The sequence below is a fragment of the Phoenix dactylifera genome, chromosome 4 (assembly GCF_051530095.1).
Source record: "Phoenix dactylifera cultivar Ajwa chromosome 4, Ajwa_hap1_PhDact_Kaust_v1.1, whole genome shotgun sequence".
Classification (NCBI taxonomy): domain Eukaryota; kingdom Viridiplantae; phylum Streptophyta; class Magnoliopsida; order Arecales; family Arecaceae; genus Phoenix; species Phoenix dactylifera.
In genome coordinates this window covers 45,972,110-45,983,888 of record NC_143193.1, presented here as the reverse complement: position 1 = coordinate 45,983,888, position 11,779 = coordinate 45,972,110, and the positions used below count along the sequence as shown (strand labels likewise).

The 11,779-nt window shown below is 37.5% G+C and overlaps 1 protein-coding gene across 1 annotated transcript; it reads right to left on the bottom strand.

Moving 5' to 3' along the window:
• Positions 1 to 7,725: 7,725 nt before the first annotated feature.
• LOC103717538 (serine/threonine-protein kinase OXI1-like) lies at positions 7,726 to 10,914 on the bottom strand. Its single transcript, XM_008805974.6, has 2 exons — positions 10,342 to 10,914; positions 7,726 to 10,241 (listed from the first exon to the last, which is right to left on the bottom strand). The coding sequence occupies exons 1-2, from the start codon at positions 10,719 to 10,721 to the stop codon at positions 9,332 to 9,334; spliced, it is 1,290 nt and encodes a 429-aa protein (XP_008804196.4). The 5' UTR covers positions 10,722 to 10,914; the 3' UTR covers positions 7,726 to 9,331.
• Between the last annotated feature and the right edge of the window lie 865 nt (positions 10,915 to 11,779).

Below are 11,779 nucleotides of genomic sequence, written 5' to 3'. Positions count from 1 at the left end.
TTGTTTGGATAAGAAGATGCTGAGAAAAACTTTTATACTCTAGTTTTTAAATCAAGATGAAACCCTAATTTATTTTAAATTTGAATTAAATAGTGACCAAAAAATTAGAGGTAGTTCAAACATTAAAATGCTGAAATTAGAAAATTAGCAATAATTTATGTATTTGTGGTTGATCAAGGATAAGTTGGATTTATATTAATTTTAAATTAATTATGCATGTTAGATGTGGATTAGACACACTGTATTTGAGTTTGTCAAAAATAAAAATCTCTGTATATAATCACTTATATGTACATATGTTTATTCATGTATTTTATCTGTCATGTATCCATAATTTATAGTTTTGCATAGGATGATTATTGTTCATAGCATGATTGTCGATATAAATATAAAAATATATGATTCTTTTTGTATACATGTATCAAATATCAATGATTTTGGTTGCTTGGAATATAATATTAGGTACTTTAAAATTTGGCAAAGAATATAATATTAAATTATATTTTATTTGGTGATGATAAAATTGAATAATTTAATGGTTGAAATTAAGTACTTGGACTAACTACATTTTTATATTGTCCTATCATAGGCTACAAATGTAGTGTTATAGATTGCCCCATCAAAGATGGGAAGCTTGACACTATCGATTACTCCGTCACAAGTAAAAAAAGTAATCATGGTTGGTCTGAAGGCGAAAATAAAATGTGCATGAGAACCTATGTAGACTTTGGGTTAATCTAATTACTATCAAATTGTCTTATCATAGATTGAAAATGAAGTACTATAAATTACCTTGTCACTGGTAGTAAATGTGACGCCTATCGGATCCAAATTGTTTGTTTAAAAATGGGAATAAGTTATTCGAAAACATTACTGAATAGTTAATTTGAGTTGAGCTAGACAATTGGTGTGTGCTTCGTGATAATTGCATTTATTTCTGTCAAGACCACCATTAATCGCATTGGAGGTAACTTTGGACTCCCTAGCTGAGTGAATCACTAGGCCAAAAATAAAAAATAAAAAACAAAGTTATTCTACCACTCACTATTACCCTCCTAGGTATATCTTATAAACTTTGCGTTTCGCCTTTCTCAAAAATTACAAAAAGAAATTCGTGTGTGCTGAAGAAAGGAAGAGAGTCTTCCCTTTGAAGGGTCTGAGTGGAAGAAAACTGGCCGAGGGGCCATGCATATATTAAAGAGAAGCATCTGGCTTCAGCCCATGTTGCAGAGGCAAGTGGATGGTACTGAGAGCACAACATGAAGAGAACATATATAGGCGAAAATTACATTAAAAACTGTTCATGGGCCTGGTCTAACGTTCTCTCCGTAGAAGTCATATTGGTTGAAAGACTTCTTTGATCAACACCTGCATTTGTTTACTTCCCCCCCAGTGGAATAAAATCTCAAGACTCTCGCCAGGTCCTGCAACGCGTTTCTTCCGGACGTTTGGTGGAAAGTGTCAAATGTTTGGAAGTCCTGCACTGCATTTTATTCAGCTTTATTAAGTCATGTTGAGGATGATAGGTTGTTCTCAGGATTCTCTACGGTGCATTGTTTGCACTGTAGAGTATTGTACAGCACTCGATAGCTGTTATCAAAACATAAATGATCATCAAACAAGATGTGCCATATATGGCAGATAGGCCTATGTCTTTTGATAGCCATCCATCTGTTGATAGCAGCTATCTACACAATATTTTGTGATCCAAACCGTTCGCTGCAAAGGATTCGTGCTCTATCCTTCACAGCATTAATTTTTGATAGTGGGTGAATCAAACAATAAGAGGTTCTCTCCTAGCATTGCAATGAGCTGGCCATTAAATATAATCTTTGTTGCCTAGGTATGCAGCCCAAGAGGGAAAGATGAATTGAGTTTTTTTTGAAAATTTTAATTAATAATACAACGAAGTAAGAAGCTTAACAGATAAATATTAATTTCAGCAAGAGAGTAATAAATAGATATGCAAGAAGTAAATGTAAGCAATACAAATAATACAAACACATAAGATTTATAGTGGTTCGGTACCAACCCTACACCTACGTCTATTCTCTAAGACTTCATGCTTGGAAATTTTACTATAATCATTTCCGAATTATAGTCCAATTGTTTTACATGGGATCACAATCAACTCAATTGATTTTTTCAGAAAATCAATCAAAACCTACACTAATTGTTTTACTCGGGCTCACAATCAATCTAGTCGATTTTTCAGGACAATCGGTCACAACCTAGATATTTCATAGTACAAACAAACCTTATAAGCCAGCTGATTTTTACGTTGAGATTTCCTAATCTCGTGCACTAAACAAGGATAGAAAGATACATACACAATAACCTCTATAAAAGTTGGATTGATGTCGTTGAAGCTCAAGTCTAATTGCTCTAAAAGTTGGGATCTCAATGAGTAGAGTTCAACTCTTTCTTTTTTCCTTTCTTGTTTGCTCTTGATCTTGTGATGGAATTCCATGATTGGCAGTTGAAACTCTTTCTATAGATCTTTGGAAGCTCACTCTGAAGTGGAAGGAGGCTTTAAATGATCACTTCTCAAATTAATCCTCAAGTTGAAGCTCAAGAAGTGGTGTTCACTTGTATTCCTTTTTTTTTACCTCATCCACTCAATCTTCTTAATCCATCATCTTCTCCAATTCATTTTTGAAGCATTTATAGCTTGAAAAGTTGTTAAACAACCGTTTCTAGCTGTTAGAGAGAAGAAACTAGCCGTTGGAAGTAAATATGGTTATTCTGGTTTCGTAGAAAAACTAGTCGTTACTGTTATCAGGCGCTGATGGGTCTACTCGAATTCTTCAGGGGTCAACTCATGATCTCAAGGGTCGACTCGTAATCTTCAGAGGTCGACTCGTGAACTAATTGCTTTATGTTTTATCTATAGCCATTCAGGGTCAACTTGTAATCTTCAAGAGTCGATTCGAGATAGTTTAGGATCATCTCGTTTATTATAGAAACTTTCAAAACTCTTCAAAAAGCTTCTCCATGTTCTTTAACCTTTCAACCTTATTGAGGTCCCTATATAACAAATTTAACTTCTCTAAGAATACAAAATCATTAGTATTATATTCAAATATTTTATACTCATCAAAATCAATCTATTTGATCAACAATCTTTACTAACAATATATCCTTGCTGCGATCTTAGTGAGGCCCGCTGGTGTTTTTGAGTCACTGGGAAGACTCACTCCATCTTTATGATTTTCCTATGTAGAGGTATATTCTCTCCAACAACTTTCTTAGACGGCTTTTCTAAATGAATATCAAACAAGTACTGGTATAACCAGTGGCGCCTAACTAAAATATGAGATGCTGGATTGAGAGCAAGATTTCAATGAGCCGACACAATGTGCGATAGATCTACCGACGAATTCATATATAGCCATAAGTAATCTAAATTGGTGATAAGAGGCGACATGCTTTGTTGGCATGCAAGTTCTTCTAAGGATAGGATTTCCACAAGCGATAGAAAGATGTTTCCAAAATATTTGCCTAATTGTTAGCTTGTATCCAAGATTTTAAAGACTTCATCTAGTATTAAAGTGATTAGTGTTATAATGGCTACTAATAGCATTAAGACGGAAAGTAATATTGAAATTATTGTTCACTCAGTCAAAACTTCATTTTTTTTTTAAACGTACAGACTAATTTGTAGAGAAAATTGATAGACAATTTGAATCTTAAGAATGCTACTTTATTCATTAAAGCAATAGATTGTCAAATGGTAGCTCTTATTTGTATTACATAATGATAAAAAAAACAGCCATTATCTAAGATCCATTATTCATAATTCTTAATAGATTGTGGCAGCAAGCATCATGTCTTAGTGCCCATGATTTCAAATCATGATGACAGCACTTGACTACTGCGAGAGACGAATCTTCTTTTTTCAAGGAAAGCCACTGCGAGCAACGTAGTGCAAGCACAATGGCCAGATATATTGTGGCAAGAGACCTCTCCCACCAATGTAAAATTCTGCTCATGGAATGGCCTACAATCCTAGCATGCAGCGAGTACTCTTAACATGGACTTAGGTAATAAATATGGTTTCTGTCAAATGATTCATAATTTTGTAATTCTAGATCATGGACCGGCACGTTCAATCTATATCAAGCAGCTTGTTTTTCCACAAAAATACATCTTTTGCAAACTACTGTGAGTAATATTGCGTGCGCACAGAGTGGCAAGATATATTGTGGCAAAACACCTCTTCTATCGACGTAAAATTTTGCCCATAGAAATGGCCTACAATCCTAGCATGTAACGATTACTCTTAACATGGACTTAGGTAATAAATATGGTTTCTGTCAAATGATTCATAATTTTGTTATTCTAGATCATGGACCGGCACATTCAATCTATATCAAGCAGCTTGTTTTTCCACAAAAATACATCTTTTGCAAACTACTGTGAGTAATATTGCGTGCACACAGAGTGGCAAGATATATTGTGGCAAAACACCTCTTCTATCGACGTAAAATTTTGCCCATAGAAATGACCTACAATCCTAGCATGTAACGATTACTCTTAACATGGACTTAGGTAATAAATATGGTTTCTGTCAAATGATTCATAATTTTGTTATTCTAGATCATGGACCGGCACATTCAATCTATATCAAGCAGCTTGTTTTTCTACAAAAATACATCTTTTGCAAACTACTGTGAGTAATATTGCGTGCACACAGAGTGGCAAGATATATTGTGGCAAAACACCTCTTCTATCGACGTAAAATTTTGCCCATAGAAATGGCCTACAATCCTAGCATGTAATGATTACTCTTAACATGGACTTAGGTAATAAATATGGTTTCCGTCAAATGATTCATAATTTTGTAATTCTAGATCATGGACCGGCACGTTCAATCTATATCAAGCAGCTTGTTTTTCCACAAAAATACATCTTTTGCAAACTACTGTGAGTAATATTGCGTGCGCACAGAGTGGCAAGATATATTGTGGCAAAACACCTCTTCTATCGACGTAAAATTTTGCCCATAGAAATGGTCTACAATCCTAGCATGTAACGATTACTCTTAACATGGACTTAGGTAATAAATATGGTTTCTGTCAAATGATTCATAATTTTGTTATTCTAGATCATGGACCGGCACGTTCAATCTATATCAAGTAGCTTGTTTTTCCACAAAAATACATCTTTTGCAAACTACTGTGAGTAATATTGCGTGCGCACAGAGTGACAAGATATATTGTGGCCAAACACCTCTTCTATCCACATAAAATTTTGCCCATAGAAATGGCCTACAATCCTAGCATGTAACGATTACTCGTAACATGGACTTAGGTAATAAATACGGTTTCTATCAAATAATTTATAATTTTATTATTCTGGATCACTCGCTCTACATAGATACAACTTTTGAAGGCTATTGCGAGCAACGTTGCACAAGCGGAGTGGCCAGATATATTGTGGCAAGACAACTCTTAACATCCATGTGAAATTTTGCCCATGGAAATGGCCTACAATCCTATCATGTTGTAATTACTCTTAACATGGATTACTTAGGAAATAGGTGTGGTTCCGGTCAATGGATTCATAATTTTGTTGTTCCACCGAGTAATAGATGAGCGGTACAAGATTTGGTACGTGTCAGTGAATTATTGGAAGGGTGATAGCATATTGACGTAGAACGAAGGTCGGTGCTGCTGAATTTTTGATGGACCATGACTTCTGCTCCTGCATCACATGTCTTCTTTTGACTCATGGTCATGGGTACAAAATTGTGGCATTGTTGAATCCAGCTAGTCTCATGGTTCAAAGATCAGGGCCACGTCCACCGCAAATGGTCATGCACTTTGGGTGGAAGCTGCACCACGTAGAGAAGAGGGAATATCTGCAAATGCATGGGGCATCTCCTTCGAGTGGGTCCCTCATTTTACAAGAGCTGCAGCCCCCTTAGCAGGAAAAATGTAAATTTTCTATTTCTAAAAAAAATATCTTGAGTTTCAAACTCTCAAGCTAAAATTTCAAAGGATCTGCGATCAGAGTATGATCGTTGTCGAGGTCAGAGCTGCGTGGGAGGACGTCTTCTATGCGAGATGTGTGCTAGACGCATACTGTATTGTCTTGGAGGAAGACTCAGCCTCGGTGATTGAGGGTATCCAGGACTCCGGTCATGTAGCTGCCGGACTGCGACTAATACGCGACATTCGCAGCCTCTTGAGGGAGCGTGCTTTCCATCGGGTCGTCCATATCTACCAGGAGGCGAATAGTGCGGTGGATTTGGTAGTGTCTAGATTTTGTTTGGGACACTCATGTTCCGATTCCGGCTCCTTTGTATTCTCTCTTTCTTTTTTTTTAACTTTATAGGTGTACCATGCCAGTTGCATGTGAGTCACCGATGTACCAAAAAAAAAAAAAAAAGCTAAAAAAAAATTGTCCATGTTGTCCAAAAATTTGGCAAGTTAGAGATAATACATGATCTTTCTATCTATCAAGCACCAAGAGCTGCTTCTACTTCAGAATCCATATTTCAACTTAATAGAAAAAATTGAGTTCGGAAACAGATTCGGACTATAAGCTTCAAACTCGCATCTTGAGTAGAATTTTTTACAAAATTTGCAGGAAAACAAAGGTTATATCTTTGTTAGAAAATTGGAAAAATATAGTAGTAAATTTAGAAAAAAATATCAATTGTTACATGTCATGTGGGAATTAATGCCTCACACCATGATTACAACCTTTCTTATGAATATAACTAATACCCTCAGGCTATATGGCAGCCTGGATGACTACTCCTATTGCTTTTATGCATGATGTTATTTTTTACTCTCAATGTAGCATATGATTTTAGTGCAAACTACTTCACATGATATGTATCAAGATAGCCCTTATTGTAAGGTTGAACAATATCTTCTTTTCCTGCAAAATTGATTCTTGAGTAGAATTCTCGAGTTACACCCTTATTAAAAAAATAAAAAATAAATATAGTAGTAAATTTAGAAAAAAATATTCATTGCAACATGTCATGAGGGAATTGATGCCTCACCCCATGATTACGACATGTCTCAAGAATATAACTAATACCCTCATGCTATAAGGCAGTCTTGATGGCTGCTCCTATTGCCCTTTATGTATGATGTTACAAGTAGCTACTATCAAACATCTTGTTTAGAGAATTTAATTCATTTAACTTGTTTACAAAATTATAGTTTGGTATTCTATAAATCTATGTTGAAGAATAGTTTTACAAAATCTATGTTGCAAACGTCAACGTAGGTGTCGACATAGCTTGCTTAGGATTGCTGTCATATAGGAAGGTGGCGGACAACGGTCTTTTGCCTAACCCCCTTGAACTCATCCGTATCAAGTTTGAATCAGCATCTAACTGATAAAAAAAAATTCCACCTGGCCGTATTATATATGAGCCTGGGGAATCGTCATCCCGTACCCTTGTTACATGTGAATCATAATAGCGAATAGGAAAACAAAAAAAAAATAAAAATCTTCATAAAATTAAAAATAAAATATATTTATATTTTAAAATTTTAAAAATTTATTATTTATTTTTTTAAAATTTATTTTTATCCAACATTATGATCCATAACTTAACAGGATATTAATCAAATCATTAATCTTAAATTGAATTCAAATACTGTATCAAAAAATATTCTAAAATAATCAAAATAATATTAGATGATATATCAACTAGGAGCCAAGGATATAAGAAAATATGTGCATCCTTTCTTTCATTTATTTATTTTTTTTTTTTTTTTGCTAAGGCTGATGGATCATACCAGACGAATAGGGATGCATCCAATAAAATCAAAAAACAAAATACTTCAGAGTGCCGAGAGCAACTCTCCATCTTCAGCCCGCAAGGTACTATTCGAGTGATTGGCTACTACATAAGCAGCCATCCTGTCCGCGGCCCCATTAGCTTCACGGAAGATATGCTTGCTCTTTGGGAGCTAGCATGTTAGATATCATTTGCTAATTTGATGGGTCTACTTGACGGTAAAAGGTGCCAACTGCAAACTACTTCACATGACTTGTGATTGCCACCATATTAACTATGGGGAAGACCCTTTCATATCTCCCTTGCACCTATATCTCGACCTAACCGAACTAGAAATCTTAAAGCAACACAATCTCGCAGGTTATGTAATATGTAACTCTTTTTATTGGAATATCAAAGTTACACATCAACTATACGACAGTTTTATGTGAGATTGATATGCTAATTATATAGCATTTCTCTGTGCATAGATCATGAAGAAAGGTGGTCCACCTTCTCATTGATTGAGACAACCATTAAAGTGTTGGCATTTGGTCCATGTCCATGTCCATGATTACCTGATATCTTAGACCCCATCTTGGGGGAGATCCTTTTTACCAAGAGACTTTAATAACTAGGTGAAGCACCAACAATAAGTAACAAAATTGATGCACGAAAGCTTCCAAGTGCCGAGATGCATGCCAAACTTTGAAGCTTTGACACGTAAGTAAATTGACCCATAGCAGCATTCTGCTTTCATGGACCATTTTTTTAAAGATAGAACAAGACCAAAATCCAACCTAACAAACTCCTATTAAAGGTTGCATAGCAAGAAAGTTATTTATTTAATCTAAAATATAGTTAAATTTTAACAACCTTGACCAAAGAATCAACTTGGAAGATCAATTGGAAATAAAAAAAATAAGCAACATCACTAAGCAATCAACTGTTTGCTTGTCATAATGTATCGAATGCATCAAATATAATAAAAACATAAAAAATCTAACCATGACGACAATTCCATGCATGCACAAAATCAAATCTTCTTTCAAGATCTAGCAGCACCTCTTGACGTGGGACTTGGTCATTAAGTTCACTGATGCGAAACATTCTTTTAAGAGCAAGGAAGGGAAGCTCCACACCAATTAAATTATCCAAGTCTGCATAACAGAATGCAGGTATAACTGGAAAATCCAACAAACAAATACAATAACATTTCTATGGGAGACCCATCACGACTTTTAAGAGGAATGTTTTCTCAATTAAATAACATAATTTAGTTAGCCTGAATTATGGGCACTTTCTTTCATGTCCAACGTACATGAGAATACGCCCAATATTAAATCAGTGCTATTAATAACTGTAATTATATGTATATCATCCATACAAACATAGCTACATGCAAAAAGTCTATATAATATGATTTTGTTATGTTACATTTGTTGCTTTTAACGTACATAATTACCTCTTATAACAATAACAGCTATCCAAAAATAATAAAAGAACGTATATTTCCCTTCCATAATTGTACCGTTGGAAGAAAAAAAAAAAGTGGTGTAGAGTATCAGAAGAATTTTTTTTTTTTCAAAAAACAGAAAAATCGGTGCTTCTGGAAGGATCTATTGTTCCTTCCTCCTTGTTCCCAACCGAGATTCTGTCCGTTACGACATCGGCGGCGGCATTTCCGTTACCGCTATCGTTACGGTTTCCGAATACCTCTTGCACCGACTTCTCCACGTCGATGGGATCATGGCCCTCCGCGCCCTCCTCTTCCCAATCTGCCACCGCCGGAATAAACGGCGGCCGCGATATCCGAAGGACCGAGTCCCAGTCTACCCCTCTGAAAAAGTCGTGCAGCTTGACGCCGTCAGAAGAGATTCTCCTCCCGGGGTCCTTCTCGAGGAGACGGCGTATCAGATCCCGTAACGGCGTTTGCTCTCCCGTCAGCTCCGGCTCCATGGTTAGGATCCGGTAGAACGTTTCCTTCCGATTTTGCCCCCGGAACGGCGTCCGGCCGTAGAGCATCTCGTAGAGGAGGACGCCGAGGCTCCACCAGTCGACGGCGAAATCGTGGCCGTTCCCCTGGATGATCTCGGGCGCCACGTACTCCTCCGTCCCCACGAACGAGTTCGACTTCCCCGACGCCGACGACCCGGAGGTGGACTCGTCGCCGGCGGAGACGAAGCCCGCCTCCGGCGAGTCGGAGCTCTCCGGCGACACGCCGGCATTGCAGGAGAACCAGCGCAGGAAGCGCTTCTTCTTTGCGGGGGCCGCCGCCGGCGGATGATCGCGGCGGCGGTGGGGTTCAGGTTTCTTGGCGGCGACTTTGAGAGGTTCCGGCGGTCTCGCCGGGAGCCTGGTGGAGAGGTCGAAGTCGATGAGCATCAGATGGCCGTTTTCTTGGATCAAAACGTTCTCGGGCTTCAAATCTCTGTAGACGATCCCCAATCCGTGCAAGTACTCCAGGGCGAGCACCAGCTCCGCCGCGTAGAACCTGAAGAAGATCGAAGGAGCACCGGATTTAGGTTAAAAATCGGGAAAAATTTCAGAACAGATCGAATAGACCAAGCGATTTTGCGAGATGGAGAGCTCACCGGATGACACCGTCAGAGAACATCCTCTCCGTCTGGCGCCGGCGGAGAGCGTTGAGATCGCCGCCGGAGCAGCGCTGGATGACGAACCCGACGATCTTGTCGGTGGAGACGACGCCACGGAGGGAGGGGAGCAAGGGATGGCGGACGGCTAGGAGGACGTCCCGCTCGAACCAGACCCGGCGATAGGCGTCGTCGGAGGCGGAGTCGGTATTATTCTTGTGCTCGATGGAGGACCGGGAGATGGCCTTGAGGGCGAGGGCCTCGGGGGAGGTGGGGGCGCGGACGAGGAAGACGACGCCCTTGGCACCGCGGCCGAGGACGGCGACGGCCCTCAGGTCGCCGAGGTCCAGCGGCGCCGGCGCCGGCAGTTCGTCGGCCATCGCCAGCGGAGGTAATAGGGATGAAACCTAGTAGAGAAGCGAGTTTTTTTTTAACCAATATTTGGGGGGCAGGTTTTGGGCTTTCCGAAGGAAATATTGCTTCGCGGGCAAGAAATAGAGGGCAGAATCCCTGCGGCGGGACAGAGAAGGTAGAAACGGACCGCATGGACAGCCACCGAATCCCGTGACGACTACGGACGCGTTTTTATGGCGCTGTTTTTTACGCGGACGCAATTTAAATCCGCATAGAAATATCGGTGGTCAGTCTTAACACCTTCCGTTCCATCCCATTATCTCAGTCATCCTCAGAGTTTAATATGACGGTTTTGGTGAATTATGTTACGTAACATTATACTTATACAAATAAAATAATGGCAAAAGATAATGGTTGCCGTAAATACCTTATATTCCAGTCAACGGTCGTCATTGGAATTTATATTATTATTTTTTCAAGAAAATTTGGAATTTATATTGTCATCCTGAAAATTTTCTTACAAAATTTAAAATTTGTATTTGATTCTTTCTCTCAAAAATAGGTACAAATTGAAATCCAATATTTTTCTTAAATTTTTCGTCATTTTGGCATATTAGCAAAACTGATATAACTATTATTATTATTATAATTTAAATAGAATTTTTTTATGAATATCTTTCTAAATATCGAATTTTACATGAATACCCTCCTAAAATTGATATTTACATATATATTCTCGTAAAACAAAACACTTGCTTTGCTATTGTACCTTTTTTTATCATTATTTTTGCATACATATCCATACTATTTAATAGCATTAAAAAATTAATGATTTTAAATTAAAATGACTAAAATATTCTTAATGGAGAAATGTGCAAAAAAAAATTATTAGGCGATTGCAATGGAGAACAAAAAAGTAATTTCTAAATATTATTTATTTTTAATTAAAATAAATATAAATTTTATTAACGGTGTTAGAAGAACCGTTATATTAGAAGCATTTGTGTAAAAATAATATTTTATAAAAAATATAAAATAAATATAAATGTTAAAAAAAGTATTTCCATAAATTTGTATTTTTAGA